This window comes from Cyclopterus lumpus, chromosome 14, assembly GCF_009769545.1.
Source record: "Cyclopterus lumpus isolate fCycLum1 chromosome 14, fCycLum1.pri, whole genome shotgun sequence".
Classification (NCBI taxonomy): domain Eukaryota; kingdom Metazoa; phylum Chordata; class Actinopteri; order Perciformes; family Cyclopteridae; genus Cyclopterus; species Cyclopterus lumpus.
This window is the reverse complement of record NC_046979.1, coordinates 16298979-16326095: the sequence shown is the minus strand read 5'-3', so window position 1 is coordinate 16326095 and position 27117 is coordinate 16298979. Positions and strand designations below refer to the sequence as shown.

The 27117-nt window shown below is 42.5% G+C and overlaps 1 protein-coding gene across 1 annotated transcript in view; it reads right to left on the bottom strand.

Annotated features, from left to right (window-relative positions):
* Nucleotides 1-8133: 8133 nt before the first annotated feature.
* pcdh1a (protocadherin 1a) overlaps nt 8134-27117 on the bottom strand; it is a 70422-nt gene continuing 51438 nt past the window's right edge. Inside the window, exons 3-4 of the mRNA XM_034550656.1 lie at nt 25638-25857; nt 8134-8504 (exon numbers count right to left, since the gene is read on the bottom strand). Of these exons, the coding sequence (XP_034406547.1) occupies nt 8134-8504; nt 25638-25857 (591 nt within the window). The remainder of the gene's footprint in view (nt 8505-25637; nt 25858-27117) is intronic.

Sequence of the window (27117 nt, the reverse complement as noted above, 5' to 3'; positions counted from 1 at the left end):
ACATACGTAAAGCAACTGTAAGTTGTTGGCCTGTGCTGTACTTGAGGAGAAGTTCTTCAAAGTGATAATAAAGATAATGTGTTTCTTGGTTGGACAGTTCTGTAATATTGTTTTTAAAGCATTGGTGGCGTATTATAGAGGTCCTGATGAATGCCAACTGTGTGATATCTAATTTTCCGCATTGCTTTCGTATCTAACAACAATCTATTCAAACTGATTATGTCGTAGTTGCTGAAGTAAAAATAAATTGCGCTAAATTCAAATTAATAGCTCCTCAGTTTGTTTTATGATTTGTTTATGATTTTTGGGAGTTGTAGCACAACTATTTTCTCACTGTTTGATTTCCAGTTCCAAGTTTCAATGTATTGAATTCTTAAAATTCTTTTCTCCCTGCATTACTGTCGTTGCAGTTCCTCCAAGTGCTGTTGGCGAGCTGTTCAAGAAAGGATGCCCACTTACCTGAAGGACCTGTCAAAGTGAGGAGGGAAACATTACGGCGCCATCTGGAAGTCTGCAGTGTGGAGAACTAAGGCGATGGTATGGTCATTATTACAATTGAAGGGATCGGTGTATCAGTGATGTCCTGTAAAACTGACTTGCTAGTGACGGGAAAGTCAATGCTGGAGAATGAATGAAGTGCCAGTGAAAAATATGAATATTCATCTACTGTTGGATTATTTAAACGCCAACTGTCGCCAAGTCCTAACTCCTCCATGTACTGGTTTATTGTCTCGGTGGATTGCAATTTCCTGCTAGTAGCTGTTGATCTGTCTATTGTTTGGTTAAGAACTGTGTCCAAATCTCCTCCAGTGATCATTTTTAACTGTGAAAAGGATGTGAATAAATTCTGGTCATCCATGTTAGGTTGAATAAATATTTGCAGTGGTGTTGATTGGTTTGTTAAAGACAATGAATATTCCCTCTGGGTCCGCAATGGGTGTAATCCCAGTGACATATCTACAGTTATTGGGGCTTGAAGTGTGAGTCCCTTAAAGTAGGCATCTTACATTTCTTTTACTGGATAAATATTATATATCTTTTAGCATGGGAGCCAATCCCATGTATGTTCCTTTCTTAGGAATGTAAGTGGGGCAATGATTGCGGGTGTTTGGGATGACGTGTCCTGGTGAGTATTTGCCATCAGTAATATGTGTCTGTGTCTGATTATGCAGGCTTACTATGTTGAATGTAAGTCTGTATGTCTCTGTGTGTGTGTTTGTGTGAGGTTTAATATTTCTTACTTTAACATGCTGTCACCAATTATCATAATGACAGCTGAGAGCAACAGACAGAAGACCAGCGACTAAAACCAATCAAACATGTACAGCAAACAGTGCATGAACGTAGATATGAATTTGAAGGGTTGCCGTTCCCACGGAAGGCTGCCTTGTCACTATCACTGATGGGTTGGCGTAGCGTGTAAGAGAAGCCAGCCTTTGGTATTGTGGTCACAGTAAAGCGTTCCTTCAATGTCTCATTTGTGCACAATTAAATTTGAGTGTTGGTGGTTTTCAATCAGATGATTTTTCTTGAAGGAGTGCAGGACTTTGCATTGATGGCTTTTTTCACGTGGGAATTAGTCATTAAGTCCATATTTAGTACCTTCCTGTTGTTTTCTTTTGATTGTTGAGTTTGACATTTTGTGACAAGCAAATCCATTTCGTCGCTGACAGATTTAAGGACACTGATGTCAGTTATGGGTTGTCGGCAGATCGCTTGTGTCTGTGGATAACATCTTCTTCTGCTTGTTTGGGATGAATGAAGTTTTGCGGTGGAGTGACACAAGTACAGTATGTTCCCTATTTCCTCCGATATGCGTTGAAAGTGTCGGTGGTATATATCGAAAACAGTGGAATGCCTGAATTGTTCTCAAAAGTTTACCAATTAGCAATTGTTCGAAAAATGGTTACTCTCAATGCTCAACCAGTCTGAATTTGAATTGAATTGTGTCATGGTTGCACTTGTGAGTAACGCAACAGATCTGCTGGTATGAGGCAGACTTTTCAAAAGTGGCTGCATAATTGTCCACCACTGAAAATCCAGTCCGTCCAAATATTTAAATATAACGTATATTTCTGCTTACATTGACACGTGTTGGTGTTTAGAGATGACTCCCTTTTGCAATGGCGACTGCTTGTCCCAACATCATTTAGGAGGGCGACAGACCTTTTGCTCTCTAGGTCCGCCCAAGTCACAAACTCATCAGACTGGATGGAGTTGTCATAAGCTGAGGCAGAACCACAAAAGCAAAGGAGGGCGGACTCTCAGATCCAGGGGTGGTCCAAACGGATGCTTTTCATCCCATAAAGACATGCATCATAATTATGCCCCACGCTCGCCAAGCATGTCATGTGGTGCGCGGCTGGGCGATGGCATTTCCCGAGCTCGTCTGGAGGAGATCGAGGTCGGCATCCTCCAAGGTCTCTTTTTAATGTCTGTTTTGAACTCTGGTTCCAGTGACCTATAGGCTGCTTCTTCCTGCTGGCCCATCCTCACATTTCTACGTGACTGGATCCAATGTTGAGCCGAATGTGATATTGCAATTGGCGTGTATTCCCTTCGTATTGAAAATCTTAACAAGATCCAATTAACTGTGATGAGCCATTTCTTGTGAAACCCTTTTATACCCAATGTCACTTTATGAGACTGCCTTACTGAGATAATGCAAAACAATTATTGACTTCACAGACATCTTTATGTAACAAAGACATACATTGACTGGAGTCTTATCCATAATGCTCACTGGCAGCCATGGCTGAGGACAATGTGCCTAATGAGTGTAGATTAACAGGCGTATACAAGGGAGCTTGTTGCCTTTATCTATGTCCAGAAGAATAAATAGCATTAACTCTGTATACCACAGTAGCCTACTGTCGGCCAGTCCCCTTGCTTCAGGGTGCCTATAGCATATGTTTGATCTTTGAACCACATAGAATGTAGGTACAGTAGGCTGGTCCATTGTTTACAGGGCAGTGAAAGGCAATTTCAAGGTCCTCAGTGCTGCCTATCCAACACTTTTGAACTATCAGGCTGCAGGAGTGTCAGTTGGTGTCAGTTGGTGGATCCACCACTCCTCCAGACTGTAAAAACAGCTATCAGGTGGATTGCCCTGCAATTTTGTACGTTGACATTCATGGTGTCCAGAAGATGGATCCTAGTGACATTGACTATCGCCTGACTATTATTCTCTGGCGGCACCATTTTCTCTGAGTGAAATCTTTCCACATTTGGTCAAGATATTGACCGTCGTTGTAAACCCTGCTGATCCTCTGACTTTTGAACCATAGCACTATTATCGCGTCAAAATGTACTTTTGACCAATTCATGTACAGAAAAAAACACAGGTAAAAGACTATTTCATCTTTCTGGCTCATTCTTCACGTGACTCGACATGATGACCTTTCTGCTTGCACTACCTCTTGTCATCTTCACACTGGATTTTGGAAGTGACAATGAGATGTACTCGGAGTTCTGTCCACCTGACTGACTTTAACCTTGACTGATACATCTTTTAGGGTTTAAGAAATGCCATTTTGATAATCCTAGAGGACAAGGTATTTCATGCCATGTTTATACCCCAAGTTATATCCCGAGTGCCGACTTAAAGTCCCAGCTCCTGCAGAAACTGCAAGCAGCCCGGAGTAAAAGACATAGTGGCAGAAGGCGCTATATTGTCCCTAATCATGGAAAAGAGAAGATACTGTAGGACATAATTACAAAAGTGTGACTCAGGACCCGGTCATGGATGGTGTTTGTGAAAGAGTACTAGAATTGCTTAATCACTCATGTTACATTACGGTAGTTCACACATTATTAAATAATATACTATCAGTGCAACAATGATTAAGTCAATTAAGTTCACAGCTTATGCGCTAATGATCAAACACAGAAGGAATGCATAGAGCGTGAACATCTGACATAGAAAGAGTTTCTCTTTCACTGAATGCCTCCAACCGTGGACCATCGTCCATTAAATACATGATATTCTCCTTTTAAGAAAAGGCTCACAGACATATCAAAATGAACATCACAAGACAGCAGTGTTGTAAGCCTGGCACTAAATGTGTAGCAATGGGCAGCTCATCAATGCTTTAAAGAACTGTTCTGTATTAAGCTAAGTGCATGATGGGGGATGTGTACTTCTGGCACATTGTTTTTCTGGTAGGAGAGACGCAGGACGCAGGTCCTAAGTGCGACTCTCCTACTTCAAGCCGTGGGATGCTTTCCTCTCAACATTCTGAGGCTTCCCGACTGAGAAATGAGGCGCCGGTCCCCACATGACAAGAATACTAGTTCTACATAATGAGCTTCGGTCCTAGAGTGAAACGCATTATACACAATGTAGCTCCAAGGCTGCAAAACCTCTTATAAAAATGTAACCGCCAAATCCTTGTTTAACACTGAAAAGCGATGAATAATAATAGAAGGCAAAGAAAACACTGACAGCATTCACTTTTTCCCTGAAGTGATTTTAATACAAAGTTCATGAGGACTTACAGTATTACAAGAGAATTTGTCAACATGCGAAAACAGAACGAAGCAGAACACAGGAGTTTAACAAACTGGTAAGATAAGACGATCCACTGTTCACGATAAACATAAAAACTGATTAAGTCCTCAGGAGGTGGGAGCCGGTGAATGACTACAGTGCAGGCATAGAACAGCCACATTCACACTGACTCAGCAAAGGTCAATCCATCCAAGGCAAGATGTGCACATCTCAAGAAAACATGTTACAATTTTTATATGCCATCGGCTTTTCTCAGAACTTTTAGAAAGCTTCACTTGTATGTACATAAAACTGTACAAAAACATGGCATCACAAGCATTTTTATCCTATATAAATATACCAACAATTAGGATAACAACTAGATTCTCTCTCTTGTAAAGACATATTTTCAAGGCAATTGTCTTTGTTCTAGATGAACGGTGAGAAAACGTGAAATGTTCAGTTAGTTTTGGTTCCTTTTGGGAGAGGGCCTTTTTGAATATGAACCAGCACTGACATTTCAGAAAGTAAAAGAAAAGAAAAAAGAGTAAACAGTTTCCACCAATTATCTTTGGAATTCATGCTAAAATCACCGTCTGCTTGACAGCAGACCCAGGGTTGTGGAGATCTATGTACACTACACCACCAAAAGGAATTTTTTTTTTTTTAGTCTTTTTTTTTTTCCACACAACCAGTCAAGAGTCTTTGATTAGTAAGAAAAAAAATCCCTTGCCATTTTCAGTACAGTAATTTGTCCATCTGTCCACAGAATTGTTCACCATACAATACACACTACAGAGAGGCAAAAGATACTCAAGTGAATTCAACATTAAATCAATGTTAAGTACAAATTAAACATTATTCCACATACTTTTGAGTGTATCTAGGTGCTTCATGATGTCCTCGCACTATAATCAAGGAGAACCATTCTGTGTTTGAGAGAGAAGTAAACACAGTTCATTCAGCATGAGTTCAAAAGAAAGATCAAACCTGGTGATAAATTGTTCCAGGGGTGAGTCGCAGGAGGTCATTTTTGGCTGGAGTAAAAGAGTCCAACTCATTAAAAAAAGGGTGGGCGGGGGCGGAGGGGGGGATGAATAGGAGCAGGCTTGTTCTCATTATTTTGCAGAGGACTTGAATCAAACTCCTGTCATTCCATTCGGAGCAACAACAGATGATCACGACTTATCTGCCGAGAGTTACCCAATTTATTTCACGTATTGGTGATCAAAGAGACAAATCCAAAGACACCAGATTCACTGGAGCGATAAGTGTACTTAGGCTGTAATCTGGCTAGATTTAACCCCAGAGATAAATCTGGATGCAAAGCAGTTGTGAATCTGAATCGAGTCGACGCGTTTCGATAGATAAAGTTGTGATTGAGGAGATGTGGCACTGGTTTCGTCACTCATTGCAATCTTTCTCACTTGTCATTAATTCCAGGTCAGTGATCTTACCCACTGCTTTGAGTTCGTGAGGCTAGCCACAGCTCTGAGAGGGTGCTTGGAGGGCCGCGTGGGGGTTTAATCACAGTGTATCATGGCTGTTGTTTGAATTTTATTTCAGTCGCTAAATGGCTTTGAAAACGGCATAATGTGCTTTCTCCCCCTCAAGGCAGGATAATCGCCTACCCTATTTAATCACGGCCATGTCCAGTAATTTCCATATGTTTTCAGTTTTAATTATTTTAAACGCAGTTTCCAATGGCAGCATGATGAGGTAAGTGCTGATAAAAATACCCCTTTTAACTGATTGTAGCTCTGCGGGTGGATTTGCATTATCTGGTGGATGCCTTGTCCTGGGGGTGTGCTCACACATGTCCTAGCTCAAGACTCATTACTCACCCTAATTAGGAAATGTCCATTCAAGGCTCTTCCACTCTTACTCAGAAACACAATCTCACTATGGAAATACTCTGCAGGGGTGAAAGGTATCTAGAAATCTAATCAAATCAATGTTCAAATCAAAGACACCGGCCAGCTCTGCAATGTTGTAAGGCAGGCTAATGTTGTCATCATTAACACCCAATTACTGACTAAAACACAGTGTCCTTCAGACATATCCTTCAAATTCACTTGGAAATTCTTTGTAAAGATAAATGAAGCCCACGGGCATGCCCTAATTTTTGATTCTCTGTTCAAGAGGGAAAATGCCTAATAATTTATTAAGCATGTTGTCCTCAATATAGGGGGAAATCATAATTAGCAGGAGCTGCAGTCCTACTATCTGAACCTATGTTTGAGCTCAACCATAATCTGCATTTGCCGATATTGATCACTGACAATGAAATCCCTCATGCTCTTGACAATAACTCTTTAACTGCATCTCTTCAAAAGAACTTCAAGGTCCACACTGTGCATTGAATTCCCCTCTAAAGTTTATATCTAGTGAGAACTGCGACTTTAAAAAGAAAGAAAGTACTCTCGACATCGAGCACTCGTGTAGGACACGGACGCGATATTAACTTCCACGCCCGCGTGCTCAATAGCTCCCCGCGGTTCTCCTCGCTCAAGTGCCCTTTAATGTAAATACCTCTTTATGCATCCATTAGATCTACATATCTTCTTATAGATCATGAGGGGAGAGGACTATGAGCTTCAGGGGAAATGATTGTGAGAGCTCGTCTGATTGTCACGACAGAGAGGAGCTTTTTGAACTGGTCCACTGGTGTGATTTCATCAACAGAGGGTCTCACAAGGCTTGATATGAGAAAGCCAATCGGACTGTGCCGAGCGATTGCTCTGCATTCGGTCATTGTTACTCCGGTGTACTGTGGCCAAGTCAACCGTTTTCATGGTGAACCATAGGTCAGAGTGTTGAGACTCAGTGGAGCATGATGTCAGTTTAAATGTTGGCACACGGCTTTCTCCACCAGTGGCAGAGCTCTACAGGGAGCGGAGGTAAAGGCCATTCTACTATGATTAGGGGTCGAAGGTGTGTGTGTGTGTGTGTGTGTGATTGTGAAGAGCGGATAAATGCCTTCCACAAAATCTATAGCTCAACTTCTGGAGATGGTTTCGATCAAGTGTAAACAGCAGCAGCAACAAAGAAAAGCTCAAATATGTAAAAATTCGGAGGCCTTTTTTTTTTTTCTTTTTTTTTTTTTCTTCATCTTATGCCAGACAAAAATATATGTAGAACACACCATTGAAATGTATTTACAGCACTGTACATTAAGATAGACCGTTTCATTTGATTGTTAGTCAAAAGTGTTATGCCTTCTGATAGGGCCTGACTAGCTGTCTATTAAATTATATCTAATAATGGCACAAGAGCACTGATCACAACTTTCAAATTCAAGAGATCACTTCACAGAATGGGACTTGGCTAACTACAACAATAATTAGTCACTACTAAAGTAGCAATTACCATCTGCATTTCCTTTTGATCTTTTAGAATCCTATCCTTCAGGATTTTGTATAAATAAATGAGTGAGTGCATCAATTAACTTTGTGGAATTCTCAATAAATATGCTAATAAATTAATAATTTAAGAAGGAAATGAGAAAAAGCAAGTGTTCATGCCAGTGGTTGAATGAGTCACAGCCTATTGTTACCTACAAAACGGGCATTGGCTTGAGCATGTGGACAGCCTGTTCCTCCTGAAGTGGGTGTATCTTTCCTTCCTTCAGATGACGATATTCCTCACAGGTAGATTTCTCTTTTTGGAGTGTGGGCCGTAGGGGAGGTGGGCGGGAACTCCGAGGCTACGCTCAGGGGCATCTCCTCTAGGGGGCAGTCCTGACTGGCGTCGTGACCGCTGTTGGAGTAGGCACTGCGGGAGGGCGGAAGGCGCGACCGGTGCTCCTCGCCACCTGGCCTGGTGCTCCCGTTAGCCAGGCGACCCAGGCTCCCTCTCTCCTGGTAAGGCACGAAGGTGGAGAGTTTCGGGGGGTTCCTGGTCTTGCGTACGGGGGAGGGATGCCCGGGCATCCAGCAGGCGTCCGAGTGGCCCAATTCGCTGCACTCGGTTGTACAGTTTCCGGTCATCGCCACATCAGGGAGGGAGCGGATATCTGTGGGCAGGAGAGAGCAAACGGCACCATGAGAGAGGGCTTCAGTGATAAACATCAACATTCATCAAGAAAATAAAAAAGAAGTTGTAAAAAGGCATTTGTGAACAGAAATGGTTTCATCCGAAACATGGCATGAGACACCCCCCCCCCCCCCCCCCCCCCCCCCCCCCTCCTCCTTGATGTCTTTGCAGCTGTTGCTAAGCAGTCCGCAGCAGTTGCTATGTAGCTGTTGCTATGCACTGTGTAATGAGCACTGTGTGTGTGTGTGTAGCCCATGAGCTAATGTGATGCATTCGGGAGATGGCGTCCTGTGTCTATGTCGTTTAGAAGTATCCAACTGCAGTCTGTCTGGTATGTTTAGTCATAAATCCCTCTATTGTTAACACATTCAATACAGTAAATGTATTGACCTCCTATAACGTGCAATTGGTATGCTGTAAATGGTGCTTCAGGTATGTGTCAACATTAAAAAAGACGGTGAGAATGAAGAAATACGACGGACACACAGGCTGTAGACACACAGTGTTTGGTTAAAAGGGATCATGATGGCTGAACTCCTTTGGGCAAAACCATTGCTGGATGAGTTATTGATTGACAGCGCTGAAATGAGTTCCCTGCCCTTGATTATCATCCATTTTTTTATTCAACTGTCCCTAATTAAATAAATGGGTCCACGACCCAGTGACCTCATTTAAATGTACACGCTGTGAAAGCTCTGAAATGAGTTTGCTTCAATGATCAGTCAAGAGTAGGACGCGGTTTCTGAGAGCAAAGCGGCGCTGAAGAACCTGCGTATTTGTTTACCAGAAATGTGCAGCTGGCAGCTAATAGACTTGTTAAGTAGCCCACCTGTTGACAAGCTAAACACACAGCCCCGATTTAATGGAAATACCACTCGATTCATCTTGGTTATCCCTTCAGACTCAGACGAGGACAGACAAATCAATGTCTGTGAGGAGGACAGCAGACAGCGGAGATCTGTGAGTCTGAGACGTCAACCCTCGTGTAAACCTTTGATTGCCGTGATGAATGCATTACTGTAAAGCCCCGACGCTGTCCGGGCCGCCAAAGAACACGTCCATCACGGGCGTCTGCTTTTTTTCCCCCCGTGGCAACGGGACGGCGTGCCGAAGAGAGCGAATGTATTCGTAGGCAAAGCGGAGGGCCCGGTGCTGCACACACAGTTAGCGGGGAGACGTTGCCGCATGCGAATGATGCAACCGCAAGCGATGACGTATCGGAGGCGGTAGCGAGGGTTCACAACTAGTGGAGCGAATGCCACCTTGACGGTAAGCCGATGAGACACGGCATCGTCAGTATTGTCCTCCTGACCAGTGGCTATAGATAATTATGCCACAAAATGTCAGACCTCTGACGCCTGGGAAAAAAAGAAATTGTGCGATGGCGAAGGTATGATTTAACATTTTTAAAACTGCTCAATTAAAAAGCAGCGGAAGTTATTTGTTCTCATTTAATTGTCCTTTTTTTATGTCTAGAACGTTCATTTCTCATGGGTAATCCACACACAATTGTCCCATTGTTTATCAAAGAACGCATAGCTCAATTCTATTGTTGCCGTTAATCTCATTGTTCCAATAATCCGAAATTGCGAGATGTTTAGGGTTAATACGTTTACTTTACAGTTGAGCAACGCTCAGCCTTTATCTCGCTTGATTATATCATTATGCTTAAGTGGCAAATTCCTCTCTCTGTTTACAAGGCCAATGTCAATGATTCTTTTCAAATGAATGAACGACACTTTTATGCCCGATTAACAAACCGAACGGAACCGAATCCGCAGCTCAAAGAAAAAGCCCAGGCAAGAGTGTGCCTGTGTGCGCTGCCTCATGCATGATGATTGGAGTTTCATTTCCTCAGCTCCGCTAAGAGCGCTGTCTGTATACATCACTGCAGCGAAGTGGACTCTCGATACAAAAGATGTTCATGGGAAGAGAGTTGGGGGAGCGCGTTGAGGAGTACGCTTCTAAGCACAAGCACAGTCGTGCAGGCATCTACTCCAAAAGGATTTCACACTTGATTAAAACCCCTCCACAGCTTCCAGGAGGTTTATGCCACACCAAGCGCCCCAGTGGAAGAGCCTGCGTAGCTCCACCGCTAAAGATCTGTGTGCGCGGGAGGGAAGAAAGATTTAAAAAAAAGGTACATTTACACATGTTTTCTAAAAGACTTTTCGTCCCCCAGCTGTGCATTTTTCTTACTTTTATAAATAAGACATTGCCAGTGTATGTGCGCATATCAAAGGGCTTATGCACAGAGCACATACAACAGTTAGCCAGCAATGTCCCACATTTGCCCATTCAATGTGTCATCTCTCTTTTAACTCAATCAATCTCACAACAGGCGGGATACGAGACAAAGAGGTTAACACTGGTTGCCACGTCCTCACGGACTGTCAGGTTGGTAATTCACTTTGGGGCGACTGTGTTTTTAGAAAATATCATTTGGACTTAATGTAATGAAATGCCAGATGAAAGAAAGCATGTAATGCAAAATGATGCCGTGCACCACTGACAGGAGTTAAAGCACATTCTGAACCATGCTCATCATCATCAGGGTTCCAGAACATCAACAACGACAGCTAAATACGCCTTCTAGCATGCCACAGTCTGCCATTTGCTTCCGACAGTGCCAAAGAGCATATCGCTCGTCATCAACAGAGAACATAGATGCTCTAATGTCAGCTATTTTAGTAGGCCATTACCTTGTCTGTTGGCGTTTCATCAAAAGGTTATATGATTTTATTTATAAAGTAGCTCTGACATATTGTCTGTTCTGAAAAGACAAGTTAAAGAATGAGAGGTCTATATTCAACCGCAACTTGTCACGTTGGAGTAATTGTTGCTGCATGCTGTCATTAGCGTTCCGTAGTGCATGTCATTTCCAGTAATTTCCAGTCCCACAAGTCAACTCACAAAAACATGTAATAATGATGAATTGGTTGTCCCGTGGCACGTGATAGACTGTATCATTTGTGAAAGCGCATGTTTTTACATTGGCTCGCACTAGAAATCAATACTGACAAATGAGACTTTTGTGTCTGCCTTTAGCTCTGGCTATTAGCCATCTGTAGCTGTGGAGCCCACTGACAGTGGGCCCAATTCAGTCTGCTCTGCACATTCAAAACACACTCCCACATTCAGCTGAAACGACCATTGTGTGAACATTTGGTTGGACATGAGGATGCAAGATGAGTCAACACCGGGGTGAAAGGAGCAGCCAAAGGCACGGTGGGAAAATTGGTATTTTCTCACCCACTCAAGCCTGCTTTCTCCTGTAATGTACCTATACCTGAAATAAGCCTGCTCACAGTCTGGAACAAACCCTTTAGAGACTATAGTCTTGTATGTCATGGATGGACAGCCAAGGTGGACAATGGAGGGCAGATGAGGAAACCACAGCACTATTATGCCAGTGGCTGGAACAGGCTGACTGGATATAGAAAGCTTGTGATTTGGTTTTGAAGAGCAGTGAATCAAATACGTTTATGACTCTCTGCACAGCAGAATTCCTTTCCTCTAGACTTGGAGATAGTTTGCACCTGTAGCTTTCTCCTTTTTATTTCGGGTCAGACCCGTCTGCTGGCTTAAAGCAATAACGTGACAAGGGCGGTGTAAAATAAAAAAATAAAATAAATAAACCAACAGTCTGCCACCTTTAAATACCACATCAACGACTCACAGTGAACCTTAGCACAGCTCCACTGCAGTAGCATAACATGAACGTCACAGTGCAGTTACCGAGTCGGGGTACACACAGAGCTTAACCCCACCCACCCCCCGGCTGACAGATACATGTGAGGGGTGGGTTTGCATGCTGCTTGCATCAGGGTGCCAGTGGGAGGTGTTGAGTGTCTGAGGCAGGCTTCCTCATCGTCTGATCCCCTGCCCACGGGCATGGGGGAAGCTGCCTCTTCCTGAGATTTCACACTGCTCCTCTCTGTTTGATTGCGAATGCTGCCTCTCCCCACCGGCTGCTTTCCAGCGTGCGCGCCTCGCCGCTATGATCGATGGCGAACAAATATATGAGAGACCCACAACTCATAGAGGGATAATGTGGGAAAAACAGCAACTATTGTTTGGGAGCGCTTGAGTGATATTAATTGTATATTGCAGGTCCCTGCAAACAGTGTATGTGGTAAATGACTAAAATGTTCCAAGAAACCAAAAGAAAAAAAAGGAAATATCCCACATCTGAGCAGACATTAGCATCTGGTGCTGACTATCAGTGTAATAACTGGGTGTGAATGCATTCGGTGGCTGTCGTACTCTATGAAGAAAAACAAGAAAAAACCAGGGTTTTGTATTGCATTTCTTTAGCTACGACATGTCAAATCTTGTTATTCAAGTGTTCAGAGCAGTTTCTCACAGTAAGCAGAAGCTACAAAAAAAAAAAAAAACTGTCTTTTTTGGTTTTCCTCCAGAGGGGAAACTTTGCTACAAGCACGCAAACATAGTGTCGACGTGCACATTTCCTTGCTCATTGTTATGGAAAAGGAAAAAGAACAATGGTGAAGCTTGTAACCTCAGACGTGCTCCTTCACATCTCACGAGCAACATTGGAATGCCTCGGCTCGAAAGCATTCGACATCTCGCCTATAGAGAAAGGGACATGAGAGATAAGGCTGCATGTTACCATTTACTTACAACACTGCGGCGGGATTCTGTAGATGATTGCTGTGCATGTATTTAATGCAGCGTGCTTTGAGTACGGTTCACATACACAGCAGCATCTTGTTTCCTTGGAAAAGTTTATTTCGCAACGATTAGAAGAAGAAAAAAAAAAACAGCCTCGCTTTCCAGCGCCACGGGGGATCATTTTGTGTCTGTCTGGTCTCTAAGTATTAATGATTAAATGTTTCGGTTTATCAGGTTATTCAGCTCTTGCCAGGATGAGAATTGCTACTGTGAGTGTCCTGACGGACAAAGGCGAGTGGACATGTCGGCCGTCAGGAGGAGCCGCTGTAGATGGTTCAGTGGGTGACGGCACACCTCCTGTCAGTTCTCTCGCCGTCCACCATTTTTGTCTTACAGTTCCTTCCTACGAAGACTGCCTTTTTGTAGCACTGCGTTTGACAAAGCCTTAGCACCTGCTGACAGATCACGTTATGCACCAGCTCCTCCAATTGAGGAGTTGATATGCGGTGTGATACGTCAACCAACACTAAGGCTTTGTCAAACGGTGACATGCAAAAGGCATCTCCAGATAAAATGGATTCAACACATCGGTTGGAGGACAGGCAGGAAACGGCTCTCGATGATGATGTCGTTGCTTTTGTAAGTAATATAATCGTTCCTCTGCTGGTGCACAGAGGTGTTTGTGAAGAACAGCTTCATGCCTCTGCCCACAACAATATGTTTGGCTCGCTGGCCAATTACTGGCTGGAAATTGCATTCTGAACCTTGACAACACAATATTGATCTCCAGCAGCTGCCAATGCAAACAATATATATATATATATATATTTATATAAATACATTTAAAAAAGATATATATATATATATATATATATATATATCACAAACATAAGTGATTCAGGTTCATGATTATCAGTCCAGTTTCATGAGTATTCTTCAGTTGAAATGGAAACACTTTCTGTGATGGTCATGTCTCTAAGGCCTTCTACACATACTCATAATGCATTTATAATCTGCTAAAAGCTATAGTTATAAGTACTTACATATTCACAAAGCTTTATAACAATAATCATAACAGATTACAAAGTAGTATGATTACCTATACGTTCAAATATTACAATTATTTATGACTGCTGGAGACTAAGATTTATTTTGCAAGGATCACAGTGTATTTTAATCTCTATAGTTGTAAAGTATCATTATGTAATTATAAGTTACTCTAAGTTGTCATTGTGTGCTTTAAGTAAAGTTAAAAAAGGGTGCTTACTTAAAGCAAACAATGACCACTTATAACATTATAATGCATTATAAAAGAGATTAGAATGTATAACAGCTCAGAGAAATATTAATAATAATACACTCTTGCAAAAAATGTTGTGGAGAGACCATCACTTATGAAGTAGCAAGATACTTGATCTTATAACTCATTCTAAAATGCTTGAAAGTGTGTTATGATTAATGTGTACAGGTGCTAATGTGTATAATTATACAGTGCTCTAAGCAGATAATAACGCATGACCAGTTTCATTTTTGGAGTAAATGGAACCGCACGTTGACAAATACATAGAGGGTTGGTCCCCAGATGATGGACCAATCCAATGCATTACAACATGACACAACCTGCAGCCCAGCATGTCTTCAACAGAGACGTACTGTTCCTCAAGTCAATGTCGCCTTGAGAAGAAACGAAGCCAACATCGTTTTCCTTGAATCTTCTATTCGAGCAGTCAGCCTGGATAATAAATAGGAGTACTCTATATGCTGTATTCAATCTCATATTCATGCAGAGAAGGCTGCCGGGGGAGCACAATGTGCATGTTGAGTTTGAAAGACATTAGTTAGACATCATTGCTTCAATTTAAAAATGTGCATTTGTTCTCCAGGCCAATGCAGGTATTTTATTGCTGCTCATTTAAATCTTCATTGCGGGCATCTCCGTAGTTGATGTAGGGTTTAGTACTAAACACAGGGATGCTGATTAGGATTAAAATACAGACTCCACTACTCTGTACACGTGTACAGTATGATGTAAATACAATGGAAAATGTAGTTGTTATACCATAACAACATGTACGCGTGAATAATGAGAGATATACTGCATAGACACTTCAGCCGTCATAGGTTTATGGGGAAACAGAGGTAAAGGGTTAGCACAGTCTATAATCTTATCATATGTGATCACCTGCCTGCATAATTACATTTACGCCCACTCTGCTCCCTCTTCCCTTTCTCTCACTCCTGAAATAGGAAACCACACATTTCCCATTCAGTTTTCTGTGCAATTTAATTAGAAAAGCTCAAAGAAACGTAGACTAAATCCCTGTGGCACGAGGGGGTTGTGACTGGACGCTCAATAGGGTGATGTTCTTTCTTTCTCTCCGGTGCCACAAAGTGTAACTCCATTACAAATTCTGCACAGGTCAAGGAAGCTTAACCAAAATGTTAAGAACACATTTCCAGCCGAACGTCTTGATTGACTCTCAGAAGTCGGGGCTTCTGAAGCAGATTAGCTAATAAACGTGCACGACTTTATTTGGCTTGATGATTGGCGACAGCGCTGAGGTGGAAAGTAAAGATGGAGCTGAGAGAAGACACAAAAAAGAACACCAGAAATACTTTTTTTGCAAAGTTCATGACAGATTCAATGAAAACTATTGTCACGATAATTAGACGGACCGTTTATAGCCCAACCCTTCTCTGATTACCGTGTGACATTTACTTCAAGAGTCACTTGTCTATTCCTGTCTCTCACCCAAACGCTCTTTCTTCTCCATGTCTGAATGTCTCTTTCTTGGTCCCCGTTCTTTGAAGCTTTCTTCCGGCTTTGGGCTTTCACATGTGCGCTCTCCGGCCTCTTCCGAGCACAGTGGCAGCGCTCCACGGCCTTGGACCAGCAGGTCGGTGATGTTTCAATTTGCAACAGCAGGAAAGGAAACACTCAGTCTTACTGTTGCATGTAAGCTGTTTTATTTCCTTAAACCGTATGTTTGCCATGAAACACTTACTGTAATGGGCTTTTCTTCTCAGGTCGCAATATGTTACTGTTGTGTTTTATCTTTATTTGTCGCCCACACAACAACCAGCCTGTAAGAGCCTCCATTTAAAACACTATAAATTGGTTTTCTTTCTTGACTTTTGTAGAAAATGCTTTTTTAAATATTGTATTGAGACCAGGAGAGAGGTGAGAAATGTCCCAATATGTTGACTGAATTGAACTGTTTCTATGTTCAAATCTCACTTTAATAATGTGGGTATAATTCATCTGCAATTTCCTTTTCATCAATACTAAAATCACGGTCTTCCTTGTATGTGATCTACAGCTCTAATTATCAAAGAGGGAATTGTTTTCGTTGCAGGACACCTGGAGTTAATTCCTATGCACCACTTTGATGCTCGCTATCTTTCACTCATTGATCTCGTTGACATGTAAAACAGATGTCTTCCATGATCCATTTGTTGTTGTTTTCCTTCCCCTTTCGATCAAGCGAAAGGGGAAGCGATCCTCGCTAATTCGGCCTTTGATTTCCAAAGTCAGTGTGCAATGTGAGACATAGGTGGTTAACTAGGGAGAGGCAGCACATGCTGGTATTAGGAGATGGACATGAAATGAAGAACACCCTTTGAAAGGGTTGTTTTACTCTGTAGTGTCTCGACATGTCTTTATGTGCCGTGTGCTTTATAGTCTATGGCCAGGGTTGTTCCAGGACAACTTATCATTCCATCATACATCATATCCTCAAACCAGAAATCAAGTGGTCAGCCTGAGGTTGCTATCGGAGTGTAATGCATATATCAGCCCACGTGATATGAAGAGATAACTGTATTACTTCAATCTGTGTTGATTGTTATCGCAGTCACATTGTTTTAATGCCAAGTATGGACAAACACCGTAGTAATCTCACAAAACCTGGTCTTTAGAATCATGTAAGCGGTTAAATAACAACCCTGGAGAGGCAGAGCTTTATGTGACCAAAAAGGAAAAGAACCGCAGCAATTTCCCAATGCTGCTCTCCCCGTCTAAACCGTGTGCCAGGCGGTAGCTCCTCTGACAAGGCTCTAATTAAGGCAAGTGAGGGTAAAAAAATGAAATAATCACACTGAATCAAGAACATGATTGTTTATATCATTATTAAAGGAAACCGCACAATGTCTTTAAATATGGACTTGAAGAGAAACCCCAAAGGCAGCAGGGGGTCATCATATCAGCTTTTAATGCCAGCGTGAGTCCACCCCCTGTTGTTCCTCACTGATCCATTGCGTCCAGCTGCATGTGTTTGATTGACTTTTACAAGATTCGACATGGCGAAGACGGGTCAATGGTTCATGTCCTTTGATGTTGTTGAACCCCTGCAACCAAAATAACAACCCAACGCAAGAACACAGTTGACCTAATATTTGCTCGGTTGTGGGATTACATGTGGGGGAGAGGCGGGGCCACTTGAGCACTAACTGGGAGGCCGAAGACCACACCTGCACTCCAGTGCTGTCTGGTGTATCAAAGGGACACAGCAATATACATTTTTTATTAAATTTAAAATAACTTAAACAGACAGGACATCCACTACATTATGGTTCTGATAAAATGAAAATTTAATGAACGGGCAAATTGGGTCAAGTAAACGTTACAGCAGCCTGGGTGTGTCTGTGACCCTGGGTGTGTCTGTGAAATGTGGAGACTTCTCACTGAGATTTATTTAATAGAGTCAGGCATATCCGCCATGCCTTTTGTGCCTTGTGAATGTGGCTCGTGGCGAACTAAATTGGGGCTATCAAGTGCAGAGGAGCCATAGCAATAATAACAATAAAGTGGGAAAGCAGGAAGAGGAGGACAAAAAAAAAAGAGACACTGGGCAAATGCACAACAAGAGTAAACATTGCTATCGCTTTTTTAAATTTTTTTTTTTTATTAAAGTGGCTGCACTCGCCATCTGTTTTTTCAGTGCCTGCGGTGGCTGCTTGTTTGACGGGTACCTCGTCTCCGGGCTAGATACTGTTTCAAAGTAGACAGCTCATCAAGATGAGTGACACGTGTTTGGACCTTGCAACATGGCTGGTCATCTGAGAGGGAGATAGCCACAGGGAAAGGGAACAAAATCGTATAATTGCTTGAAATAAAATGGATCTTTGGTGGTGGCCAAGGAGTCGCATTAAGATCTGTATGTCTCTGTTGTATCTCCGTAGTTTGGAACCGGCAAAGAAATCGGCCACGGTGTTACAATGAACGCCTTACAGCGCGCTCTAATTAGAGCGGAGATCCAGCAGAGATGATGGAAACAAGCTACACCGTCGTGCTAAATTCTGTCACAATTACTCTACTTTTGTCGTGAGATTAGGGAAAGGGAAAGCGTGTGCCAGAAAATGACTTTTAAAGTGACTTTTGAAAGCCAAATGTACGTTTGTATATGTGCACGTTATACTGAATGTCACATGCAAAACACGGTTACATGCTTGGCCCCGAGGTTAAGCAAGACAAATTCAAGTAATTTATTTTTTAGCTTAAGGCATGTAGACTATTGACTGCATGATACACACCATGTTAACACAAAACTGCAAATTAAGAATTGATCCGTACAGCTGGAGGATATTTCAATTTGTGAAAAAGAAAAGCACTGCTGTTTTCCATTCAGTGCAGACACGAGTCCTCATTGGGTTTTGCAAGGTCCTTGAACTGTAGTGAATCCTGAGATATCCTCAACTGACTGCGAGGACGCCTCAAAGTGAGCGCGACTCCATTCCTCTGTAACTCACTGGAAATAAGGAAATGCAAGTCAGATCCATACAGTACAATTCCAGTCCCTCAAGTGCCATCCATCATTGAAGGGCAGAACACCAGTTAGAGGGAGGTTCAGCGGCTCTCGGTCCCCATCACACTACGATGGAGAGATGACCCCCGGGGCCTTTCTCTGATGCCGAGTTGAGCTGCCCGACCAACTGAGGTTGAAGTGGATCTGGCCTCTAGCCAGCATCCCCTCCCCGATGCACAGAGCTCTACCTGCTCTACGAATCACATCTGGGGTGAGACTGGGTAAGACCCACTGAGAGCAACAGAGCTCGACTGCCACTTTCTATTTCTGCCTCTATAATTATCCTTAAAGTTTCAACTCAGGGTCCCGTGGACCTGCCAGTGGACACTCAGCTAAAAGGAGTGTCTCTTATAGCCACGAGCTCCACCCGACTAATTAAGAAAATTTTCTCCATGTGTCTTTATAAACTTGTACTTTCAAGCTTGGGTTTACACACACACACACACACACACATACACACATTACCACCCCCAAACCTGCTGCTTCAGCATGCTGTTGCCGAGACACACTGGAGCAGGCAGCGTGCTATCCAATTTTTGCCTAAGTACAGAGAGCCATCCACTTTTGTTAGAGTAATACATGAGCACATCTAAAGCTTAGGGATACTGGCTTAGGCATACTGGCTCACTCATTCATTTTACAAGCTTAGTGCTAAAACCGGACATTTTCAGCGGCAGCATGGTGTTAAAAGCACTATTTATGGAACCTAATGTGTGCTTATATGCGTGGACTTTTCTTTCTGCGCATAATTCAGAACACTCATCTGTTTTTCTTCATCTATGTTATATAGGCTACATGTGGATAAGAGCTGAGTAGCTTGTGCAGATCTAAATTAAAATGAAGAGGACCGTGAATCTGTCCCGAGAAAATGTTGCAGAAGTCTTCTACTAAATAACTTATGATTATTGCTTTCTTGTTCTTTATTATTTAAACAACATTTAGATACACATTTGTATTATTTAAACATCAATTCCTAAATTTTTCAGTATTTATCTCCTACTTATGACACATATTGAAACTGTAAGAAGAACACCTCAAATATCTTTCAGCTTATGACAGAAACATGCTATTATCATACACAGTGATGTAACTACAGAGAAATCCCTTATATGTGTAAAAGAAGGTAGTCTGAAATTAAATGCAAGCGGTAGATTTATTGGAATAATGGGATTTCACATGTAGCTGCAATAATGAATAATATGTCAGTTCACGCTAAAAGATATGAAGCCAATTGCATACTTTGCCAGAGTTAATGGTCAGAGCTGTGATACCATGTCCTTTCTCTCAAAGGTCTGGCCCGTCTGCAGTAATTTGACAAACACTGTAGTGTGTGTGCGGCCAAAGTTTGGGATGATTGTGTCGGTCTCATTATTAGTGACCACACGAGCGGAAGCACATTTTCGGATTCAAATTGTGCGAAGCGAAATCTAGACACATTGAAAACTGTGACGCGTTGACACATCATCAGTTCCATTTTGGATTCAGCTGCATGCTCCCATAAAGACATTTGTTAAAGGGCCGTAGTTAACTATTGTCCACAGTGTCATGGAATTTAATTCTGCTCCAGTTAGGCTCTTCCAGTGACCCATTTGCTCTGAAATAAAATTACAAACAATCCTGGTGGGGGAGTTAACAAATAGCGGCGGCTGATGTGTGCAGAGCATAATGCGTGTGCTAGAGTGAGCTTGGGATTATAAGCGTATTACTCATGACAACTTGCCTCGGGGGACCACTTGTGCGACTCCCCCCGCCCCGAAAGAAGCTTCCACAAAACTGCCAGTCCCATGACCTGTCCCTGCTCGGGTGGTGGTAGTTCCAGCAGTGGCTGGCACTGTGGCCACTGTGCTGGTACAGGCTGAAATGCTCTGCTTCACTCTGTAGTACAACCGGCAGGGACTCTGACAGGGCACCGTGACATCTGTCGGAGGAAACCCACACCCCTGCTTCAGCACTACTGGCACCCGGGCAGGGGCCCAAGCTGACACTGATGGGACAAACCAGGCCCATCGTGCTGACAATCCGCCTCTCTGTCTGCACATCGTCTTCCACCACATCTGTCTTTGATCAAAATGTTTCCTTTGCTTTGTACACTTGCAAGCCACACACCGGATATTCAGAGGGAACTCATGATGTCAAAGCAGGAATGGCTAAACCTGTATGATACTGATATGGCAAGCACTGAAAGCAGAGGAAAATCCCTGACAGGAGTTCAAAAAGAACAAATATACAACGCCACATGCATCAGAGGAGAGATCTAAGGCCGGAAAATCAGACAGCATTACTCAAGAACCTTATTATCATGCAAACGCCATCTACTCTATTTTATCTCAGCCCTTTCAATAGCCCATATGGCAGTGAGTCCGCACAGAGGAAGACCCAGGAAGACCTCACGCTGGGCAACCGGCCACATTAAAATTCCTCCATCTGTGGTCAATGAGTTATTGTTGTGTGTGTGTGTGTGTGTGTGTGTGTGTGTGTGTGTGTGTGTGCTGGTCTTCAATCCACCTGTGTTATATCAGTGCTAACCCTCATATCACAGCCAACATGCCTAACCACTGATCCACAGAAGAGTGATTATTGTCTAGGTTGGACTGGACATGACGGGATTGCCGGTCAAACTTGTGTCCCAGAGGAGCCCGGATGATGCACGCCCAGGGCTCTTGGGCAGGAGGAGGTCAAATAATTCCAGTTATGTGGCTCCAGGTGTGTGCTGGGGCTCAGAATGCGCTCAAAGGCTTGGGTTGATGTAGATACAACAATAAATAAACTGACAATGTTTATTTTTGTTATGATATACAGCTGATGCAATGACGTGAGAGACAATGTGAAACTAAATCAGACAAAGTCAACTCAAGGATTAAAGATAATACATTCAGCGTCAGCTAATTGGATGTAAAGCAATATTGAGTGACAGTTTAATGCAGTGATTGACCATCGAGACCTCTAAACAGCCCCAACAGGGACAGTTTGGGTGGTCTCCGGAAACATCTTTAAAAAAAAAAGTTTTTATCACTTGCAATTGGCACTAAAATATCTGAATAATTAACATTGCTGGACATTTCGTCAAACTGCACCTCCCGATCACCACCGGGTTTCAGGCACACTTTCAACCACTAATCAAAATCTGATCAGCGGTGCCTGAGACACGGCGCAGGGACAGACCAGTCCTCTGATTTCACTCTGGAGGGAAAATCCTGCACACAAGATGAGCAGTTTTCAAGACGTCTGAAGCAATGAATTTAAAAAGAATTAAAGAGCTCCGTGATTATGATGAGAGTCTATTAAAGTAAAACAGCACTGTAATCAAAGTGATTTAGAGATTGGGGTTCAGGCAACACCCATCCCCCCCCCCACACACACACACCAATGCAAACAAATATACATGCACGCACGCGCAGCCGATGGATAAACATTTCTGACGAGATTAACCAACAGTCGAGCGACGTGCACGCCGCGCGCGCGAACATAAGAGTGGGGAATACACATGGGGAAACTGAAATGGAGTGCACTCTAACACAGCCTGAAGACAAGAATTAGAAAAAAAAAACCAAACGGGAGCAGCTGCTCAAGCATACGGGATAAGGAACTCAAGAAATTAGTCGCTGCAGATCAAGCAGCATCCACGTCATATATTAGAAATGTTATTACTGGAGTTTGAATCTTCTCTTAATTCCAAAGCCGAGTACCACCAGGGAACATGTTGATGTCTACCTCAGTGAACCAGAGGCGGTTACAGACCACACACTCTCCTTCCTCTCTGTCACCCAATCCAACCAAGGTCATATGACCTCAGTCTGCAAGGATCTTCAAAAGACATAGAACAACATTATATATGATAGAGTCAACTACGTTAATCTATTATTTGCTGATACACAATCGTTGGCATCAATATCCTTAATATGAGCATGTCTTAAACACAGACGTTATATCAGATGAGGAAGTAGTCGTCGTGATGTCACCCATTTGGCCGTCGCCATCTTGGATGGCGGCCGCCACCATATTGTTTTTATGCAACCCGTGAGATGAAGTGACCATGGCTCTGGTAGTGACCTGTCAATAACAAGGTAGCCCCACCCTACCGCCCACTGTGCTGTATAATTTTTCTTTCTCTAAATGGGGCCATAATTTACAAAATTAACTTCATGCTGAATGGAAGAAGATTTAAAAACAAGCGATTGAAACCATAAACGTATATGTTCAACATTTTTTACTGAGGGAATAAATCAAGTGAGAAGTAGCATCCTTTTCTAATAGACTTCCTGTACTATCGGTCTCCTTTTAGCATCCAGACGAGTCGCCCCCTGCTGGCTAGAAGAGGGAACGCAAGTTTAAGACACTTCTGCATTGGCTTTTCAGAACAGGAGGTCTGGTCTTGAGTGAAGGACTCTATGGACTGAGTCAATCCCAGGCTAACACAAGACACGCACACAGTAACGGTGTGACTGACACCATCATTTCCAAAAGTGGATGTAAAATAAATCATGAACTACATCATTCTCCACTGCAGACCGTTGACACTCTCACAAGGTAGATTCCCCACTGTCAAAGTTCAACTTGTACAACAAAACACACATCCATGTTAATATTTCTGGGGCCCAGCGGTGCAAAGGCAGACGGTCGTTGGGTTCGTATATTGCGTTTTATCCTACTTAAATGGAGTGACACGTCATGCTCAACTCCCCATTTTTAGCCTGTCAGTCATCTCTGCTGCAATGAACAAAGCTCTGCACCAGTACAACCTGTCACGCTGTCACTCAAATGCTTTAAAAAAAGACTTCACGCCACCATTCAGGTGGAGCTGGGGAGGAATTCCTCTGTCTCGTTAGATTTTTCTGTCTAATCCTTCATTTTATGTGGGCTCTCTGTTATCTCCCTGAAGTGGGAATCACATTTTAATTAGGTCTATCCTTGGTTAGCAGTTCATCTTCGCATCTCCCTGGCCTATGTGCTCATCCTATGGGCTTTGCCTCCTTGTCAGACACTCTTAGTCCCCGCTCCCTGCCACAATCTAACATCTCCCCCATCCTGTGCCATCTTTTCAGTCTTTAACTGCTCCATCTCCACTCACAAACTTGCTCTCCTGCTGCTCACAACAAAGAACGCCCTGTCTGACAAAAACGTTTTTTTTTCTGCAGACGGGAGAAATACAATAATCAGCTACAACAACAGAAAAAGAAAAGAAAATGCACATATTACACATCGAAAGTGCAAAGACCAAACGGAAATAGTCAACTGTTTAGCACACAGCCTGTATATGGGAGACTAATTATATGTCTTAACCGGGATGCTAAGCAATCTCTGACCTCTGTAGAGCCAGAGGGAACTGTGCTATACCGCTCCCCCCCCTTGAATAATGGTGTCACTAATTGACATAAATAAATAAACAATAAACATTTGCAATACAGATGAATAAGCCAGCTAATGAGATCCAACACGGTTGTCTAGTTGTAGCAAGGCATCACAACGCAACACTCCAACACTAATAATAGAACTTTGTCATCTGCTGTTTTGGCTTGACGGTGACACATTTTAGCCTTTGATCCTGCAAAGTTTTTCAACCCGGGAGTGCTTGAGATTTAAATAGTTTCTTTTCCTTGTTTAAAAAAAACAACAACACACACACCAAAAAATACAGAATCTTTCTCTATTCTCAGGATGTACAGCCCCATTGACAAAAGGTACGTCTGTGTCTTGTTCCCTGACACTGTGACAAAGTGCTTGTCAATGCTGATCAACAGCTCGATCAAGTCTTTGCCAATACATGCCACATTTTGCACGGGGCAGTAAAAGCCGTATTACTTCCCTTTAAAAATCCATGTGTACAACACGCAGAACCACTAATGAAAGACAGGGAGAAGGCCGAGACCATCGTCATGTAAAAGTCTCTAATCCAGAGAGCGGTGCAATGGAAAACACTACAATGTCTGGAAATGCACCGTGTGAATCACTTATCGTAGAGTGTTACAGGAAATGGATTATGTTTGGCAGCTTAAGGTGGCAAAATTAATTTACCGATACACAGCTCAGAAAATATCAGTGACTGCATTGGTTATGATTTTCTTTATTTCTTATATAGACCTATGCTGAGACCTTCGCTGTTCAGCCTGTGGATTGATTACTGTGCCTCAAAACGAGGGCTCCTGCACACCTACAGTGAGCTGCAGTGTAACATGGGTCCAGCTTGTGGCGAGGAAAAGGCTTTGAGTAAACACAGTGTTGTCTGCACTGATGTCATGGTTCAGATTTATTTAGAGGGCAAATGCTCCATTAGTTGGGCTTTTTAATTAGCACACTTGTGAGAGAGGGTCATTAAGGATGTCAGACAGTGGACCTGCTGATGAGGAGGATGGAGGCACTGGTAACACACACATACACACACACACAGACACACGCACACACACTCATGTATGCCCACGCACCCGCCTACACAAGCACAGGTCTGCTTAAAAACCAATAACATTTCACACAGTGATCGACAAACACAGCAAGCCACAGTATTTCCACTTTAAAATGGCCAGAGAGCGACAACAACAAATTTACCACAAATGTCTCCATCGCAAAAAAAACCCAAAACACACACACACACACACACAAAAAGAGCCTATTAGAGTAATTTACATTTAAATGCATATTCATAGAGAAGGCGACAGAACGGAGGAGGATTGTCAGCGTACCGTTTTCAGGGTGCTCGGTCTCTCCGATGCTGCCATCTGGAGTGGTCCTCTCGTAGTGGTCCTCAGGCAGGGTCAGGGGTCCAATGCGAGGACCAGAAGATGACTTACTGCTGGGAGTCTCCGATTCCTCCAAGCCGCTGTCATAGTAGCTGTGCTGAGAGGCGTCCTGCAGGTCCTGCACAGGGTTGGCGGTGGAGAAGGTCACTCGCCGATGGGGGTGCTGAAAAAACCGGGAGAAGATGAAGCGAATGAGTATCTTCGACGCAAGTAAAGTATTTGTTCAACTCCGCTCCTCCTCTCTCGTTTGATGCTCCCATGGAGACACTCAGCAGGTTGTATGGTAACAGTTACAGCTCACAACATTACCATTTGAAACTACCGTCTGAATTGTGCTGGCCTCATAAAGTTCACTCTTGAAAAGTCGAAAAAATAGTATTAAATATTAAACACTCTTAAATATTAAACAGTCTTTTGCACTGTTATTATTCTGCAGATTATATAAGGTAGAAATATATGAACAGAGTGAGGTTACAGACTTATAATGAGTGTGCAAATTAGCAGCAGCAGAACAAATTCAGAATACATACACTTTTGAGATACATCATACTATACCGCAGAGTTTAAATACCTAAATATGGGACATGTGTTTAAATATGCTGTATGATGTTTTCCTGTAATTGCAATGTATGCCTAAAATAATGAATAAGATGATGTACCTTTCAAGAATTAGATTGTGTCTTCTACCAAATTGCTTTTGGCATGTAATACTGATCGTGATGTAAAACCCCTCATCTAAGAACATTAAAGAGCGTAGGTTTAGACCCACGGTACAAATTGTGAAGAATTGTACTGTTATATGTGTTGCCCTTCATAACAAGAGCTCAAAATTAAGGTGTAGCACAGTATGTACAGAAATAAATCAACGGTGGACAGATGATGTGTATTATTGTCAAACCTTTATACATAATCCACCTCCATCCATTACAAATCGTAATACATATTCTGCAAATGCTATGAAAAGTGTCATAAGTTGTCATGGAGATTCAATGTGAAAATAACAATTATTGCTGTTATTATCATTATCAGACAAAAGTTTCATTTTTCTAAATCTTCCAGTGCCAAATTATTCTGATGACAATGATTGGTACACTAATCAGTAGGCCCAGTGAGCTACTTTCTATCTCCATATTTTAATATTGATGTTTAACTGTGTAGAAAGCCAGATAATATTTCTGCAGTTTATTTCTAAAAAAGGAAGAAGATCTCAACAAAAAGACCAAAACAGAGCTTTGGAAACACAGTCAGTGTTTCGCCAGCGTTGGAATATAACATTAGATCGGCATTCACTGTTATCCTGATGAGATATTATAGGAAGAACAAAAGAGTAGATGAAGGAATAAAAATACTGATAAAATCCAGAATTCGATAGCTTGAAGAGGAGCAGAGCGGCAAATCATAAATCATTCAACATCACACCCTT